The sequence below is a fragment of the Westerdykella ornata genome (genome assembly GCF_010094085.1).
Source record: "Westerdykella ornata strain CBS 379.55 unplaced genomic scaffold EI97scaffold_23, whole genome shotgun sequence".
In the NCBI taxonomy this organism is placed as follows: domain Eukaryota; kingdom Fungi; phylum Ascomycota; class Dothideomycetes; order Pleosporales; family Sporormiaceae; genus Westerdykella; species Westerdykella ornata.
In genome coordinates, this window is record NW_022986873.1 from 316,490 (window position 1) to 333,441 (window position 16,952).

The following is a 16,952-nucleotide window of genomic DNA, read 5'->3' on the forward strand; positions in this document are numbered from 1 at the left end:
TCGTCCATTCCGACAGCTTCCTGCCGCACGCTGAGAGTGGGCTAGAAAACCACTGGTGACGCCTTGCTCCTCGTCTCCAACCATCAAGTTACCCATCGTTCGTGGCCAGGCGACCGTCAGCAGACACATCCCCCTTCACCCACAGCAAACCGTCACCTCTTCCTGCAACCTGTCCCGTCCACCCAGCCGCACGTTCATCGTCTCCCACCCGAAGATGAAGTAGCCAATGTACGCGCCAATGAAGATGCAGATGATGATGTAGCCGTTGTAGTACATGGCCAGCAGCATGATGAAGTATGCAACAGCGAATTGCAACATATGCAGCAGCGCCCTGATAGCCTGCTGCAAGACGTTGGGGCGGAATGTCTGGTTCGCTACAGCGACAGTGGGGCATGCCCCCTGTGCCGAGCTTCCTGCACCTTTACCATCGGGCGTGGTCAAGGACGAAGTTGAAGACACTTGGCCAACGGACGAGCCATTATGTTGCGCGAGGAGATGGCGGTCGTACTCCTTTCCGGCGCGGCGGAGGAACTCAAGACAGATGACAAGGAGGATGACGCCGATGCAGGAGCCCGCGAACATGCCTTTGCTGGTGACGTGCCAGGAGCGCGAGAGGAAGCACGAGTCGACGGTGTACCAGTTCCACAGCATCTGGAGGGTGACGGTTAGCATGTCCAACGCAGCTGGAACGGGAGGCCCGAGGAGACACGGAAGCTACATCGAGCGCTGCAGAAGCTCGAGCGTGCTTGTGATTCTCTACAGCTTGGCCACTTACACTAATCTTGCAACCGCCGCCCATGCCGCCGTGGTCCATGCCGCTGTGGTTCATACCAGCCATGCTGCTGGCCGTGTCCGAGGCCATGGCTGCCGTCGATGTAGCTGTTGTCATCATCCCCATGTTCATGCCGGAGTGGTTGGAGTGGTCCATTGCGGGCTGTGATTCGGCGATACGAGTGATGGAAGAAACGAAGCAAAGTTAGCAATAGAGTAGCTGCCCTGAAGACGTTGGTGTTGAGGATATAAGTAGATGGATGGCTGGTGCGAGGCCTTGGAGGACGTGAAGGGGAAGCTGCGCAGGTTTTTCTGAGCAAGTTTCCCTCTTGTGCTGGCAATAACGACCCACACAGGGATAAGATTCGACGCGAGGGGACAACTCAGCAGTGGGATGATAATTCAAGTGGTGATGGCATCGGTGACTTTGTACTCGATGTGGACGGAACCCGCCACAACGGGGCTATTTGTCGTGCCATCAGTGCACTGGCTTCTTCACTCACATCGCGTTGAGCGCAAAAGAAAGATAACACGGCATGTCCAGGATCCTATCCTACGCCCGCATGCTGAATGGTTGTACAAGGAGCGATGACCCACCTCAGCGAGGTGATTGAGGTCGTGCTCGCTTCTACCAACGTAGGCTACCAATGGGCGAGAAGTCCGAGTGGCGTGAGCCGATTCCCTCTCCCGCCTCTGTCAGCGGCGGAACAGGCGCAAATGTGCTCAGAGACGAATCCTCAGCATTCTTTCTTCAACAAGCGACTCGGTCCCGCCATCGCCGACTTCAGCCAGAAGCAGCAGCTGTTGTTGACGGGGAGGAACATGCGTTGCTGACCGGACTTCTAGAAGCATATAACATTTTTTTTGTTGCAAGGTTTTGTTGAGACATGCGTGTACCGGGGAGAATAGATTGAAGAAACGTGCCATGGATATTAAATCACCAGCGGCCGCCCTTTTGTTCGGGACCATGTCGGACCCGAGTAGAAGGGTTGCCGGGCGCTACCGCCCTGGGTAACCGGGGTGTCGTTGGTGATCCGTGGATGGCTGGCGGGTGTTGCATTATCATCATTATTACTGTGTATTGTTATTGAAATACAACCCATTCCGTCTGTAGCGGTCTGCATGCGGTAGCCAACACGAACCGTCGTATCTATTGCTCTACTGGTCATGTTATTCACGAACGCGGGATACGGATAGATACCCTAATGGGATACCGTCCAGGCGGTTCCAGACAGCCAATGCTCGCTAGTTTGAATCTGGAGATATTACCATCGGCCCTGTGAATGTCCAGCAAGCTGGGCCGAGCAAGAAGTGAGAGAGTTCCTTGAGCAACTCCTCGAACTGGCGCAAACGCGCTCATAATGCCCCGTGCGACTCGCTGGCTTATTACCATGTATGATGGAACCATTCCATGAAAGAGCCAAATGTCTTTAAGGGTGTCACTGTACCTTTGAACAACCTGTTCCTCGTGCCAAATGCCATGAGCTGGATAGTGGGATGCTGCAGGGACATGTTGGACCTCTGAAGCTTTCCCACGGGTTGATGACGGCTTCATCAGTGGGAAAAGGCGGCGTGATCCTGATGGAGGATGCGTCTCTACCAAGCTGGTCTTTAATCGCTCGCTGAAGCCGCTCGACGACGTCCACAGCTATACCCTTCTTGATGACTGTTTTACTCAATGGTCGTCTGCTCTACGGAAACGGCGTTTCTGCACTTCAACCCAAGGCATAAGCCTTCTAGGCAGTAATTTTCCGTAATTAGCTTACGTTAGGGTCGCAATTGGGCGTTGCGCTCGGAGACAGTCACCATTCTCGACTTACCTAATCTCCTGGCTTCTCCCTTCTCCCTCTGCGGGGGCATTCAGCGATCAACAATAACCATGTTTATCAGCACAATCCTCGATTTCGCTCCAAAAGTCTAATCTGCAGCCCGTACTCAGTAAATGGCTATGGGCCAGCTCCTCCCTGTAACTTCTAAGCAGAGCCAATACAGAAACGCAATTCACCCAGCCTTAGGTACACATGAAAGAGCGCTGCTGGTATAGTCTTCGGGCCGCTTTACCCAGATATTAGCCACATTTACTTTCCTCCTTTTCGAGAAGGCTTGCTGTTAGGGTCCGTGCTACTGTTAAGAGTTTACGATTAGCATTAGTTCTTTGTCTCAATAATAAACGCTAACTCGCTGCCTGCTAACTAAGAGTAAATCCTGCAGTAAGTTATGGCGGGTTAGGGAGTAAGCTAGCTAGTGCGAGAAAGAAAGGTTATCTGGACGAGTTATTTTCTGTTTTATTGTTTCTAGACGAGAATAGAGAGCAGGAGAAGGAAACCGCCCAATTTCAAGCATGCGTAGAGATAACTAAGCTCTATGTGAGGGCCGTTTTTATACACGATACTGAGTGCGAGCGAATCAGCCATTTAACATCTTCAACGACTCCTCGTCCGCATAGCGGCGCCTCCCAGCACCTGTCCTGTGGCGTTTGAGACTCGAGAAGATTGAAAGTCTATTGCTGGCCTCAGTACCAGTTGCCCGTGAATCAGAAAGATTCCGCGCATAAAGTATAGCCATGTTTGAAAACGTTAAGTCACCATCATTTGTTTGAGCTCTATTCTGACGGGTCGTTGTTCCTGGCACTGCCGGTGCCAGGTAGGTGTTTCGACGCTCCGCGAGTTTCCTCGACCATTCACGGAGGAACGACCAGGGGGTGGGTAGAAGGGCGAGCACCCTTAATGCAAGTGCTGGCGCATGGTTATTGCGTACTTATCTCCACAGAGCTGTGAATTGAGGTATATTCAGAGCGAAGACGATCAGGACGACGGACATCGTGAGCGAAATACCAACTGCACCGAATTAGTAACGGATCAAGGCATCTATGTGTAATGCCTCACAGATGTAGCGGGAGACCTGCCCGACTGGCCGATTTGTTTCTCCGGTTTGAGGATCCTTCGGGAAGGCGACTATGCCGAGAGCAAAGAAAGATGATGTAAAAGATAGTGGGAGCTATTGCTGTCAGCTGACGCAATTGGAATCACGGTAAGGATTGGGTAATGCTAGCACAGCGCGGGTACGTACAAAAATGATAGTAACAATTGTAAACACGACCATTGTCTAACATGAGTATATCAGCCATGTCACAGAGTTCGAACTTCTTGTTGGAAGGGCAATGCTCACATTCCCCATGCTTTCCTGCCTCAATAGCGTACTCACGAGCTTCTCGAGCTTCCCAGGCATTCGCAGCTTTCTGTTTCAAATCCATCAAAGTATTTAGCTTGTGTATGTCAGCCCCTTAGTAATAACCCTGCGGTTGGATACTGAGCCAACCTTTTCTTGGACTGTTTTGGCCTAACTGTCCAACTTGACAAAGTCGCGGATCGTCCCTTCGACTAGTCGCTCCACAGCGAAATTAGAGAGCATGTCCGCATGATTCTGCTCGTCCGTCCTTGTTTGTCGGACAAGTGTTTGTTGTACGTGGAGCACAGAGAGGATGATGTTGATTTCGTCACGGATATCCTTGACTTCCACTACCCTAGCAAGCGGGTCTCTTTTCGTATGTCCAAGACTTGCTCAAGTAATGCTTGCTTCTGCTGGTCAAAGTATTTGAAATTTCTTTGAAGAATATGACTTGCTTCCGAGCCTTCCTGGAAAGCTTGAAATAGCATCGTCTCCTCAGCATCCTGTGACAAGGTCAGACAACTCTGGGAAGTTTAGACATGGAGGCTGGAAAGGTTGTACCACTGCGCCAATTGAATCCTCAAAAATATTGAAGAATCGAAGCATATCCGAGGAATGCAACTTGCCAAAGCCATCAAAGCATGTCTCAAGAATCCGAGAGACTAGTTCTTCCGTCTAGTGAATAGGATCGCGCCTTTCATTCTCGGGGACGAGGACCGAACACCACAGGTCGTCGATCGAAGGATGACTAGATTGGCCAACCCCAATCCGGCCGGGAAATGATGAGATAACATAGTCGAAGTTACCCGCTCGGCGTGTGCTCCAGAGCCATAGCTGATCCACCATGAGAATGTTGTGTAAGTGCATATTCTTCACATTATGCGCCCATCTGGACACCACCTGGTCTGTATCACGTTCTCGTGTATTCCCAAGCATGTGATAGTAATACTGATCCAGAGTGCTGGTTGGGTTAGTAGCCAGCAGTACGAGTGAGAATGACATACCGCCGCATATGCAGAGATGCTGGGTTATGCAGGTAGGTTCTAATCAGACCCTTTTCTTCTTCATCTATTTCGTGAGGGTCGGTTTCGATACCATGTGAGCTCGTACTTATTTCCTTGTTATCGTGCCCATTCGCTTCTGGGTAAATGCTCTTTGCCTCCATCTCGGGAACATTTAACAATGTGTCTGACTCGCTGCTGACAATCGGTGACGGCGAAGCGTATGTCTCGAGAGAGCCAGCTAGAGCATGCTGCTCCATCATTGTTCGAGTGGATCTCTGCCGCTCGAATTCCTCGTTCACTGTTGCGACATATTCACTCCTCCTTTCTTGCCGAGCCCTGGATTCGTAGCTAATGTAAGGGACCTTGTAATTGTGAGCACCTTGACGTTACAACTGCAGATGGGTATATTTACATACAAATATCGAGTTAATCTCACCCTTGACAACGTGTGGCGCTATGGCCCGCTTATACGATCAATTTACGTTACTGTGAGACTTATAGGGGCATACATTGCGAAGTGAGTCGCTGGTGGGACCAGCTTTTCCTCGCCAGATCGACTTGTGGATGTCCAACTTAGCAAAAAGATCCTGTAAAGCTCAGCAGAGAGATCCTGAAGATACCGAAAGGGTAGCCTTACCTCCACCCAAATCATCTAAGTTTGAATCAGCTCATAACGCGCGGAGTTTGCTTGGCAAAACGTACATTGTTTTCAGGTATATGAATCCATGTACAAAAGGGGGTTTTCCCGCGGACGGGTTCTGGGCGCACGGCGTTGAGGATCTCATCTAACGTCGAATCACTATACAACAACTGTTGAACAGAAACAGATATCGTCCAATGCCTGTCGGTATATGAACAATCAAAGATCTCAGAGACTGATATCTGATAATTCCGGCACGCCAATCCTCCCCATGGGCTGTCAGGCAGAGTACCATTACTGAGTCGGCCATTAGCAAGGCTTTGTCCGGGGCCTTCCACTAAACGGCTTTTCAGAAGTCCAAGTATACGACTCCCAGACGAGTTGGAGCTTGCCAGGTCTTTTGGAGTCTGCTTCCAATTGTTCTTCAAATTGATATCGGCACCCGCGGCAAGGAGTTCCTTTACTATAGTTGCGTTATTGTTTTCTACTGCGTAATGAAGTGGTGTGTTGAGTGCTTCGTCCCGTATATTTGGGTTCGCGCGCCCTCTCGAAAGTAGTAAACGAGCCATAGATTCGTCATCCTTCCGTGCGGCTAGATGTAAGGCCGATTGACCCCTTGACTTGTTAGCTCAGCTCGTTGCATGCCCCTGTCTGTACGAGCCTTACCAGCTGTCCTGTACATTGACGTTGAATCCACCCTGTATCATCCTTCGTGTACGCTTATACTTACCAGTCACTACTGAATGCAAGAAAGTTCGAGTCCGAAAGCTGGCATCCATAAGCAACATCATGTGCAAGAAGTCATTATCCCAAGGGCTGCTAAAACGGATTGCGTCCTGAAACTCCCTGTGCAGGACTATTTTCGGGGATTGCAGTTTCAGAAAGTCAGTACAGCACGCCCTCTCCAGTGTCTGCTCCGACCGCGTCACCAATTGCGTTACAGGAAATCTTACTTCAACCGAAGTGCTATCGACATTGGAGGGGTCTTCCATATGGTTTTGGTGGCAGTCTAAATGCTTCCTTTTCAACTCTCGTTCAAGAATCTTCTTCCTAAATCTTAGGGAAAGCGTATCAAGCGTGGGCATCCCTGCCGCCATCTCTTCAAAAATCCTGGCATCCGGCTTCTCATTCAAGAAGTTCGCCACAAGCTTGGTCGAGTGGCTAGATGTTAGACTAGAGCACGAGACCAGGAAGATGCCGGCGGTATGTTTATACATAGCCTCAGGCTTGACATTGGGACCTTTAGAGCTAATCAAGCTCTGGATGATGAAGATGCCTCCGTAACTGTGGCCTAAAAACAGGATAGGTACGTCTCGGCAGTCTTTCCGGATGTTTTCAAGATATCTTAAAAGCTGCCGTCCAGCAGTAGTGAAGTCCAGTGGGAAAGCCGCTTTTGGCGCAATATCAAAACCGATGGTAGTCACCTTGATTCCGGAAAGTGCCTTGGGAGCATGTCCATTCGGTTAAGCCAATTTACATGACGCTCAGGTCTTTCGAGATGGTGGCGTTCTACACTTCTAATGTCTTTCACTGCAGACTCTAGCGTGTCGTTCTTGGGTGCTGCTGGGCTCGACTTTGAGTACGTCTCCGTAGTGCTTGGGAAGGCCGTTCTAGCTCGTCGCGGAAGTGGTGATAGCCTGCCCTCGGCACCATTCGATGGTTCGTTGGGAGTGAGAAAGACAATGTCTGCGTCTTCCCCGTCGCGTGTGCACTGCGAATGACTGTATATGTAAACCATTACTATGTCAACGTTATGATTCGTTCTGGGAAGCGCCGGCCGGTAAATCGTCCGTGTTTTCATTACCCATCCCTCTGGTCTTTCATCCACGAAGACCGCTTCTGCTGGTACGGGGCTTTGCTTTGTACGTGGGCGTGTGGACGACGAGGCACCCTTTTCATCTTGTCCATGAGGCGTGAACTCTTTAGTGATTTCCCGATCGAAGCCGTGCATACTGTGTCTTCTTAGTCGAGATCTCGGGTCCGAATGACGCCTGTTTCCTTCGTTCTTCCAAGGCGAGCCGGGGCTGATAGCCTGTGATGGTATTGCTGGCGAAGAACTGACGACATCTGCGATGATCGATGTATTCACGACTTTCTTTGTATCAGAAGGCGGATGTATCACAATCGTGGGAATATCTCCATAATTTGGCCTGGTCGGCTTGTAGTTCAACTGTTGACTGGACCCGCTGTTAGAGCTATGTTGACGTCGCTGATCGTTCCCCATGGTGCTGGATCCTAGCGCCAGTGGACTGCAGCATAGTGTTAGTGGGACGCAAACAGAACTGGATTGTGGGTAGACAACCTTTAGAGCTCGAATAATGGTCAGTACAGAGTAGACACGCCGTTTCTCGTTATATTGTCACAATGGTCTCCTCCCAACTTTCACGGCGAGCGGTAAGACTGCTTCTAATGGGTGCATGATCAGTAGGCGGACCCCGCACTAGTAACGTCTTGTGTGCCATCATGAAGCGACGTCTGTACGCATACGCTTGGGCAACATGTAATTTCCGTAGGTCGCTTGTGTCCAACCGTGTGCGCCGTACCGTTAGACTAGCACACGAAAGCGGGCATTGAAGAAACTACCTTATGTTGCAATCGGTTGCTGTTTCCGGGCTACCCTAAGGTAACTGTGCTATCCTATGCCAAAAGAAGCCAGGTATTCTAATACGTTGCAGGCTTCTAACTTCTAAAAGCTTGAAAAGGGTCTGCTCTAGTGCACATGGAAGACCTAACCGTGCATTGAAACAAGCATCTACATATACACTTTTTTGCATTCTTCCATGCTGTTCTCTTCACCAATCTTCCTAAAATGCCCTAATTCAACTTCATAGCCAATCGACTTGAGATTAGGCAGGACAACAGCCTTAGAGGAACTTAACGGTCAACGCGAACTTACTTTCACCTTAGGGAGAAAGCCTGTTAGAAAGCCGCCCTCGCGGGTAAGAATAGCATCATATGCATGAGAAACCGGGGACTGCCTCCTGAGATGGTCGTTTATATACTGTCTCAAGTATGACATCATGTGCATCCGGTTGCGTTTGCCTCTGATTGCTTCACTCGCAGAGCTGTATCCCCTACCTCGTCGACGGAAGCACCCTCGGAATGGGAGTCAACCGCACGAATGCTCTGCAAGGACACACATCAGCCGAGGCAGTACATCGGTAAGATCTAGAGGTAGCTAGAGCCTTTCCTAACCAGCAAGGGATGTGGCGTTACTAACAACTTTATCTTGCAGCTGCAATTGCTTCGGAGCAAATCACAGAGATTACCTAGGTACGCTTCTCTGACAACGATACGACGAAACAGCTATAGGAACACGGCGTAGGAGCTGCTTCCTATCTATAAAGTACGTAGCCCTAAGATGCACATAATACAAAACCCCTCTTTAACTCTCCTATTTTTCCTTTGTAGAAACGAGGCATAAGACATTTGCCGCACATAGGAACAGTGTTCCGCCTTCTACGGAGTTGGCTCCCTTACAAATGTTGCATGGCTTTGTACGGCATAACTATCTCAATCGCTCGTCACCTCAACACGAGGCTTCACTGTATTACCATGGCGCTATACACAATAATACTGCTACTGCTATTCAACTTGCTACTTGTGCCACTCCTTTTCTTGCTGTCCCAATCCTAGCCTCTCCGAACGCTTCTAAGGAAGCGATGCAGAAAACGCCAATTCCCTCCTTTAAGAAAGCATCGGAATGCTACACAAACACTGGGGTATAAGACATGTAGCCTAAAACAGCCCATCGAGAGCTCCAAGCCAAGCCCAAACGCCCCAATGGAGAAAGAAAGAACCAACCAACTATGCTGCTCAAACGCTTGAACACACTCCGACACCGGCAAAAGCAGACACTAGAAGCGTATAGAAGGGAGACGCCGAAGACAATATAACCATGCATGTCCCCTTGCGTATATCAGCCGACAAGGACACTTTGCCAATGCCCTACCTCCACCTCGGTCTCTCCTCGCCGGTCGACTGGCCAAGAACCGATTTGCGCCCGCCGCCACGACTCGTACGGCCTCCATCCATGCTCGTCCTGCTCCTGTTACTCTCATCGATGCTCCCTAGCCTGCTAGTGCTTCGCACAGGAGTGCCGGTCAGGGCTGCGAGGCTAGACCCGCTCACGGTACGCTGCTTGGGAGTGGGAAGCATGCTGACGCGACGACTGGCCATCGCACTGGCGGACCGGATTTGATGGTGTGCAATTGGACTCTCCCCCTCCTCGGCTAGAGTAGCTTGCCGGGCTGGGGTAGGCGTGTCGGTCGACAATCGGGACGAAGAGCCAGGCGTACCGAGCGCTGGTGATTTACCCCTTGCTGGTGTCGAGGGGGATTGTAGGGTACTTGCTAGGGGACGGCGGGGAAGCGTCTGCTGGCCGGGCGTCGTAGATGCGGCGCGAGCGGTGCTTTGCGAGAAGAGGGCAGATGACTGGCTCAGAGGACTGCGTACAGGAATGGCGGAATGACTGGACACACTTCTGAGCGTACGAGGAGTTGCAGGGGCCTTCTGCTGAGCCGAAGGCGTAGTCGCAGATAATGGTTTGACGTTATGTCCAACAATCGTGTCGCGCATGTTTGTACTCGGGTTCCACCGCGGTCTGGTAGCCGTAGATGTGGACGTCGAAGATCGAAGCGAGCTAGTAGGTGTGCTCGACTTTGCTCGTGACGGTGAAATCTCGACACGCGGTGGCGGTAGCGATTTACGGGAGATGCTAGGCGATAGCGTGGTAGCTGGTAGACTGGAGTAGCGTCTACTGGAAGGCAGCGATGACTTGGAGCTTGAAACACTCGGTTGGCGCGACTTCAATCCTGCGGGCGTTGTCCGCCCGTAGTCACTGCTCTTGCGACTCATAATCACGGATGAAGCTGGAGAGCTGTTGGGCGTTTCCAATGCAGAAGTAGTCAAGGACTGTTCAGTGCGGGCCGAGAAAACCGTGGAGATGGAGTCGCGAAGTTTCCGGGACGAGGTGAACTCGTCCAAGATGGCGTCCATATCCCTGGTCTCTTGCTCGAGATCCGAGACCTTCTGTCTGACGTCTTGTTGGATTCTGAGGATTTCTCCATTGACTGTGGAGCGATTCTTCATTTCGATGTCAATCAGTTCCAAGACTCGCTTCATGGATGGCGGATAGTGTTCTCTTTTATCTTTGTATGTAGAGATTCGAGAGCCCAGCTTTTCTTCGTCGTTCTCTTCCATAGCCTGGCGCAGCCGCTGTATACTCTTCATCATGGATTCGTACATGGCAATTGCTTTACTACCAGCCTGTCGGAAGCTGTGAACCCACTTATCCTCACCCAATTCTTCTCTCAATGCATCAGCATCGGCCTCCAGCTTCTTTTCCTGCCGCTCGAGAACCTCCTTGCGCCGCATCAACTCATCACAGGCGGAAGGGAAGATTTTGCTAGCCCGATTGTGGAATGAAGAGAGCCGCATGGGCAGAAAGTCCAAGGAGGCACGCAGTGGTTGGAGCTTGGCAAAGAGAGCGAGCAATCGCGAATTCTCCTTCTCGATTTGTGGTATCGGCGATATCGGTGACACGACAGGCGCAGTCGCTGGAAGACTGAAGCGATGGCTGTGTACCCTACTTAGCTGGCGGGGCGTCTCTTCGACAATGGTCTCCAATTCGGCAATATCGAACTTCTCTGCAGATTCGGCAACAGAGTCGGATATAGCTCTGTGGCGCCTCTCCTCCATCTCAAATACCAAGCGACTGAGGTTCTCAATCTCATGGCCGATCTCACCAAGCACGCTGTTCCAGAGCTCTTCCCACTCCATAGCCAGTTCCACTTGCGCCTTGATTCCCTTTAGAGTCTTTTTGATCTTTGTCCAACCAGTCACGACATCCTCCATCTGCGCCACCAGTGTCGTCAGATCTTTTGCAGGGAGCGCAGCTATGTCCGGCCTTGATTGCAGGTCCTCAATGGCGGTGATATATACTGTGACCAGGCCCTCGAATTTACCAATGGCAGCATCGACCTCGGCGAGGCCCTCTCGTCCGGCAGCGGCGGCCCACTCGACGTCATCTTCGGCATCCAAGCCGTTTAAGACCTCCGTTGCTTTTGCCATCCATATCTTTATCTGGTTAGCCGCTTCATGGAGGGCTCGCCCGGCGGCTGTCGAGGTGGGTATGGCGGATATGCTTGATGAGAGAGACGCCGCGGGGGGTAGGGTGATGGAGGTGAGCTGCTGGAGTTGATTTGTGAAGCTCGCCCTCGACAGAGTATAGATGGAATTCGCTCTGGAGAACTGGCGGCGGTGGAAATAGGCAGCGACATCGATGTCGTCGTTGCCGTTCAGGACAAAGGCCTGGTGAGCAGGAGGGACGTCCTTGGGTGGAGGGGTAGGGGCACGCGTCTGCTCGGCGTCGGTGCTGCTGTTCGTCTCCGTGACAGGTTGGCTGGCCAGACTCTTTGCCTTGTGAACATCTGGCAAGCGATACTTTTGCTTGTCCTCGGTTGGCGCATCACCAGCCTCCGAGTCGGACGGCAGCACACGGTCGCTCGTGCTCACAAAGCTGCTCCGGTTGCTCTCGAAGCCAGACAGGGGGCTCTGGTCCATGGCCAGTGCCGGCACGCTCTCTCCCGTGAGCTGGGGAATCAAGGGTGTGGCTGCCTGACTGCCCGCTGTGGACCTGGACCAGGCAGTGCCTCGCCTCTGAACGCGGATGCTCCGGTCCTTGTGGAAATCGTCCAGCTCTCGGATGGTGCTTTCTGAGATTCGACCGACTTGGGCAGCAGCAACGCGGGTGTTGTCCTGGGTCTGGTTCAGGAATTTCATGCGAGCCAGGAGGCCCGGCGATACGTTTCTGGCGAGCTTGCGACTGGCTTCGACGAGAGGAGAGCGGTGATGGGTGGCGGGCGAAGGGGAGGGAGTGGATTGCGGAGGAGGGGGATGGGTTTGTGATTGTTGCTGTTGCTGCGGCGGTGTTGAGGATGCCAGCTCAGCGCGGGAGATGGAGGCTAGTTGCGGAGCGGGCGAGGCAGGGGAGTGTGGGTGTGGCTGGTTCACTTGGACAACGACGGGCGGCGACGCGACGGGATCGCTCATTGCATGCTTGAATTCTTCCCTGCCGCTTGGAGCAGCACACGGGCGAGAGAGCGGTTCAGGCGGGGTGTACTGTGTAGAAGAGCCGGGTGCGGGAGAGGAGAAGTCTTGTCGGAAGATGACGATGTCGCGCGGCGTGCAGGCCCGAGGGGGAGAAGAGGGGGGGTGTTGTTGCTTGTCGCGCGTCTGGACTGCCGACGTGTTATTTGTTATCTGTGCAACCGCGAAATGTCAACAAAAGGGCGTGCGACCAGTTCAACGAGGGAGAGAAAAAGTAATAGATAGGAGGCGGATACTCCGTACGGATACTGTGGGATAGATGGAGTTTCCTGGTGGCGCATCCATCGCAAAATACCCTCCCGCTTCTTTCCTCTCCTGAGACACCCAAGGCCGCAATCTCCCACGCCCGAGCACCGATGGATCAAAGCCCCCTGAATTTCAGGAGTCAGCCTCCTCAATCCCACACGCCATGGGATTATTATTAATATTGTTGTGAAAGTCTCTTTGTTCTGCGATGGATGCACGGTACTACCTGTGCAAGCTGGTAGTGCTTTCTTTGCATGTCCTCGTAGCTAGCTAGACGCTGATGGAGAGTGTTATTACACAGTATTGTGCCTGTGTCTATATATCGAGTGCGCAGATGCACGTTCGCTCTATATAAAATGCGAGGGGTATCAAACCAATCCAGCTGCATGCAAATACCTTTTCCTGCTACTGCAGCGCTTCAATAAAAGTAGAAGAAAAAAAAAAAAAAAAAAAAAAAAAAGAAAAGAAACCGTACGCTTGCGGTGCCCCAGAAATCCACGGGTACGAAGGCTCAGTTATAAGGGAATATGCCAAACATGCACACTGAAAGCAACAAAAGGTTAAAAGAGTACCAAACAAGTCTCGTCGCACGCTACAGCGCCTCGTAGTTGGGATCGATGCGCAGGGTGGGAGTCTTGACTTGGAGTGCCTCCTCTTCCCACTCGGCAGTGATCCCTTCTCGCACCGATCGACACCACTTGAGAAGGGCCGCATCAAACCTCTGCCAAGCGGCGGCGTCTGTCCCCTCGACCACGCCCATGACGTCGAATTCCAGCTTGACGTCCCATCGGAGCTCGGCCGCTTTGGCCCAGTATCGCAAGTTGTCCGCGCACCGGTAGGGCTTTGCCGTGTCTGTGTGGTACTGCTTGATCTGCTCAAAGTGACGCCGAGACTTCCTCACGAGCGCGTTATGTAGTCGTACCAGTCGCAAGCCGTTCCGGAGTTCCTTCAAGAAAGGGGTCGGAAGGTCTCCCTCTGCAGGGTCAGTCCAGGTAGGGAGGGGTTCCGGGCTGGCGTCGAACGTCCTCAAGAACAGCAACTCACGTTCCCGCTCTTTGCCGGCCCAGTCGCCATGTCGCCAGCTCCAGCCTTCTCTCTCCTCTTTCTCCTGTCTCTCCTTCTCTTCCTCGGTGTCCAGAAGGTCGCCTATCCCTTCAATCCACCCCTTGATGTTTGCCACTTCGTAAGGCTGCACTCCACTGGCGAAATTGCGGACGGCTAGGCGCTTCAGGACCTCCAACACTTCGTACAACTCTTTTCTGATTTCCCTCTCCGACTTGATGGCATACAGGCGCTGCGCATCCTCATGCGCCGTATAGTAGTTCTTTGCGGCGCGGATCGCCAGTGTCACAACGTCCAGGAGATTGATGCCCTGAATCTCGTGCCAGCCCGGCCCGTCGGCGGAATGGCGCAAGGCGGTGCCCTCGGCCCCGGTGCCACTCGAGTCCCCGTTCCGAAACCCTTTCTCCAGCTCGTGCACATGCTTCGAGGCTTCTTCTAGAGATTCACGCAGTTCACGGCGCAGTACAGACATATCCGGAGGTGGTGGAACATAGACGGGAGTAGTTTTGTATGTGCTGACAGTGGGAGGAAGCATCACGGGCTCTTGGTCGTCCCAGGAAACGGGAGCGGCGTCATCCAGCGGGGACTCGACGAGTCCCTCCCCCAGTTGTTCTGAGGGACCCTCTGGTGTAGGCGTCGCAAGCAGATCCCCGTCTGTGCCAGAAAGCGGCCGTTCGGATCCACTCGGTGTCCTCGAGCCGCTTTTCCTTCCCCTGGCCGTCCTGCCTGTGGCGGTGTCGAGCAACCCCGTTCGTGCAAAGTAGTACTGCAGATGCGCGATAGTACCTAGATTCATGACACTGTCCCTATTCTTCGCCGACTGCGCAAACTGGGTCCCTTCGGGACGCATGTATCCTCGCCTTCTGCCTGGTATGCCGCTATCCGATAAACGCGAGCCTGCCGACCTCCCGGAGACTGATGACACGGAGGAAGCTGTCGACACGGAGCGATCCAGCGGCGGTATGGCCGCCAGAGCGGGAGAAGGAGTGACCCAGGGCTCAGGCGACGTGGCCCGCTCGATCGGAGGGGAGGCGATGGGTACGTCGTCGGTCGCCATGGCGGGAGGTGCGCGGGAGCCGGAAGTGGAGGAAGTGTGCTACTGCGAGGGCTGGAGATTGCTGCAGTGTCCGTGGACGTGTGCAGACTGTGGACGGCTGCCGTGCTGGTTGTCACAAGGTGAGCTCGGCCAAAAGTTGGATAGGGGTACGGGATGGGAAGGTCGCTGGTTGCGGGACGTAAGATGGTGCAGTGTTGATTCGACCTGAATACTAGGAGAATGGCCCCTGGGAGTGTACGGACATGGAGGTATGCAGTGCCGGTGGAGGTGTGTGTGTGCGGGATGGAGCTGTGTCATGAGCAGCCGAAGGTGTGGTTACGGGAGTGGCTTCATTAAAGCGAGGTTTCAGGGCGTTGGACAGTCAACAACAAATAACGCGACGTCTGCGCGTCTCATTTTACCGCACGGTCAGCCAGAACCCAACGACTGGACTCGGACGATAATAGATGCGATCTTTTACAGGAGGGCAAGGACTCTCGAGGATTTGTGTGCTCGAATCCGTACTCAAAAATCAGTGATTTTTGCCCGGGTTCCGATGGACAAGAAATCCCTACTTCGGACAGGAGCAGCACCGATTGTACCTACCTAGCCTAGTAACCCCTTTTCCAGCTCACGTGCCATGGCTTGGCAAGGTTCCACGGCCCAGGAACGCGGTGGGCCAACCAGGTTCCTATTAGCGATGACGTAAGGAGGTCTCCGCGAGTGCGAAGAGTGGCTGGAGTTGATGGATGGAACGTGGAGTACTCCGCCACCATATCGAAAGGTCTCTTCCAGTTCCAATCAGAGTCCTATCGAGTACCAGAACTGTGAATGCAACGCTTCTTCTCCACCACGGCCAGGATGAGTTCCAAGCGGGTAAGGCACGACTTGCCATGGTTTGCAACAGAGTGCTGAAAGCAATGGGCCCGGGGCAGATTAGCTTCAAAGTGGACGGCTACGTTCAGGGTAGGTGGAACCGTGGAACCTGGGAAGACGTTTGATTCTGCACCCGGCCAAGCTATACAAGTAACTATCTAACATTGAACCCTTTCAGGCGTCAACTTTAGGTATCACGGACCACATCACCTACTTTGTACAAGTACGTCCTGTGCTACTGTGGACTGGTCCTAACGCTCGTTTTGCAAGATCCTTCACCCAGAAACAAGCGAACAAGTTGGGCCTCACTGGCTTTGTCAGAAACGCATCCGATGGCACTGTATGCCTGCTGGGAGCACGCCCACCCAAGCCCAACGCTGCTTGCTGACGGTCCGAGCAGGTGCAAGGCGAGGCTCAAGGAAGCGACGAGACGCTCGAGGACTTCCTGCAGCATCTCCACTCGGGTCCTCGGGCTGCCACCGTGACGGGCGTCGAGCATTCAGATATGCCCACCAAGGCTGGGGAGAGCAACTTTTCCGTTGTCAGATAGAGCCACAATCATAGCTTTTCATGTCCGGCTGTGTCTTACGACTAGCTCCTAGTATTCGTGCATTTCCGTCGACGCGTACTGTCCTCTAGCTCGTATGAGGCACGGAGTAACCAAGGGGCAAAATTCTATATGACTTATTCTTACTGTAAGTATTTAGTACTATCTCGTCCCTGCCGACCGAGTCCTGGGTGGGTATCAGTGCAAGTCGGGCTGCTGTGAACATGCTTTTGCTTTTCTAGCTCTGCCTGTCCAACAAGCCAGTACCTGTAAGAAGAAGTCCGAGTATATTTCTCGCCATGATGCATGTTCTCCTCAGCCCTACGGCAAAGGAAGTGCGAGTCACCCCACGGCATGGTCCATGCACGTGTCCCCTCGGACGCTGCATGTGCACGGGGTTGCCGATCCGACAATTCCCGGCAGCTGGAGACGACGTACGAAAATCACCCGGAGGCCAAATAGGAATAGCCCTGGTCTTGGCCAACCCTTCCC

At 52.8% G+C, this 16,952-nt stretch overlaps 7 protein-coding genes across 7 annotated transcripts; 1 reads left to right on the forward strand and 6 right to left on the reverse strand.

The window, feature by feature from the left end:
• Positions 1 to 135: 135 nt before the first annotated feature.
• Positions 136 to 799, reverse strand: EI97DRAFT_382419 (Ctr copper transporter; the record flags this gene model as incomplete). The annotated part of the gene is made up of 2 exons (XM_033795854.1): positions 136 to 651; positions 776 to 799. 2 exons carry the CDS (start codon positions 797 to 799, stop codon positions 136 to 138), a joined length of 540 nt encoding a protein of 179 aa, XP_033651540.1.
• A 2,627-nt stretch (positions 800 to 3,426) lies between these two features.
• EI97DRAFT_142288 (uncharacterized protein) lies at positions 3,427 to 4,173 on the reverse strand. The gene is made up of 5 exons (XM_033793205.1): positions 4,090 to 4,173; positions 3,940 to 4,036; positions 3,841 to 3,876; positions 3,677 to 3,768; positions 3,427 to 3,608 (listed from the first exon to the last, which is right to left on the reverse strand). Exons 2-5 carry the CDS (start codon positions 3,997 to 3,999, stop codon positions 3,518 to 3,520), a joined length of 279 nt encoding a protein of 92 aa, XP_033651541.1. The 5' UTR covers positions 4,000 to 4,036; positions 4,090 to 4,173; the 3' UTR covers positions 3,427 to 3,517.
• Positions 4,174 to 4,316: 143 nt separating this feature from the next.
• EI97DRAFT_142312 (uncharacterized protein) lies at positions 4,317 to 6,901 on the reverse strand. Its single transcript, XM_033793206.1, has 8 exons — positions 6,250 to 6,901; positions 5,646 to 6,198; positions 5,581 to 5,595; positions 5,453 to 5,530; positions 5,360 to 5,407; positions 4,944 to 5,305; positions 4,501 to 4,900; positions 4,317 to 4,442 (listed from the first exon to the last, which is right to left on the reverse strand). Exons 1-7 carry the CDS (start codon positions 6,798 to 6,800, stop codon positions 4,615 to 4,617), a joined length of 1,893 nt encoding a protein of 630 aa, XP_033651542.1. The 5' UTR covers positions 6,801 to 6,901; the 3' UTR covers positions 4,317 to 4,442; positions 4,501 to 4,614.
• Positions 6,902 to 8,120, reverse strand: EI97DRAFT_142266 (uncharacterized protein). Its single transcript, XM_033793204.1, has 2 exons — positions 7,886 to 8,120; positions 6,902 to 7,832 (listed from the first exon to the last, which is right to left on the reverse strand). The coding sequence occupies exon 2, from the start codon at positions 7,805 to 7,807 to the stop codon at positions 7,004 to 7,006; it is 804 nt and encodes a 267-aa protein (XP_033651543.1). The 5' UTR covers positions 7,808 to 7,832; positions 7,886 to 8,120; the 3' UTR covers positions 6,902 to 7,003.
• A 1,492-nt stretch (positions 8,121 to 9,612) lies between these two features.
• On the reverse strand, positions 9,613 to 12,576 carry EI97DRAFT_346209 (KAR9-domain-containing protein; the record flags this gene model as incomplete). The annotated part of the gene is made up of 2 exons (XM_033794786.1): positions 9,613 to 9,957; positions 10,147 to 12,576. Coding segments are annotated over 2 exons (2,775 nt in total), but the record flags the coding sequence as incomplete, so codon positions are not given.
• Positions 12,577 to 13,531: 955 nt separating this feature from the next.
• Positions 13,532 to 15,058, reverse strand: EI97DRAFT_382538 (uncharacterized protein; the record flags this gene model as incomplete). Its single annotated transcript, XM_033795861.1, has 1 exon — positions 13,532 to 15,058. One exon carries the CDS (start codon positions 15,056 to 15,058, stop codon positions 13,532 to 13,534), a length of 1,527 nt encoding a protein of 508 aa, XP_033651545.1.
• A 788-nt stretch (positions 15,059 to 15,846) lies between these two features.
• Positions 15,847 to 16,746, forward strand: EI97DRAFT_469236 (Acylphosphatase). Its single transcript, XM_033801704.1, has 5 exons — positions 15,847 to 15,913; positions 15,973 to 16,003; positions 16,092 to 16,104; positions 16,184 to 16,253; positions 16,314 to 16,746. The coding sequence occupies exons 1-5, from the start codon at positions 15,869 to 15,871 to the stop codon at positions 16,461 to 16,463; spliced, it is 309 nt and encodes a 102-aa protein (XP_033651546.1). The 5' UTR covers positions 15,847 to 15,868; the 3' UTR covers positions 16,464 to 16,746.
• The last annotated feature ends 206 nt before the right edge of the window (positions 16,747 to 16,952 follow it).

Excerpts from the sequence above, each read along its gene's own strand:
- EI97DRAFT_142288 (XM_033793205.1), bottom strand. The coding sequence starts at position 3,999 with ATGCCTGGGAAGCTCGAGAAGCTCGTGAGTACGCTATTGAGGCAGGAA. Across the intron at positions 3,877-3,939 it reads GGCAGGAAAGCATGGGGAAT|ACAATGGTCGTGTTTACAAT; the intron begins GTGAGCATTGCC and ends TACTCATGTTAG. Across the intron at positions 3,769-3,840 it reads CAATTGTTACTATCATTTTT|CTCCCACTATCTTTTACATC; the intron begins GTACGTACCCGC and ends TGACAGCAATAG.
- EI97DRAFT_142312 (XM_033793206.1), bottom strand. The coding sequence starts at position 6,800 with ATGTATAAACATACCGCCGGCATCTTCCTGGTCTCGTGCTCTAGTCTA. Across the intron at positions 6,199-6,249 it reads GTCAATGTACAGGACAGCTG|GGGTCAATCGGCCTTACATC; the intron begins GTAAGGCTCGTA and ends TAACAAGTCAAG. Across the intron at positions 5,306-5,359 it reads GTGAGATTAACTCGATATTT|GTCCCTTACATTAGCTACGA; the intron begins GTATGTAAATAT and ends CACAATTACAAG.
- EI97DRAFT_142266 (XM_033793204.1), bottom strand. The coding sequence starts at position 7,807 with ATGGGGAACGATCAGCGACGTCAACATAGCTCTAACAGCGGGTCCAGT.
- EI97DRAFT_469236 (XM_033801704.1), top strand. The coding sequence starts at position 15,869 with ATGCAACGCTTCTTCTCCACCACGGCCAGGATGAGTTCCAAGCGG. Across the intron at positions 15,914-15,972 it reads CCAGGATGAGTTCCAAGCGG|ATTAGCTTCAAAGTGGACGG; the intron begins GTAAGGCACGAC and ends GGCCCGGGGCAG. Across the intron at positions 16,254-16,313 it reads GAAACGCATCCGATGGCACT|GTGCAAGGCGAGGCTCAAGG; the intron begins GTATGCCTGCTG and ends CGGTCCGAGCAG.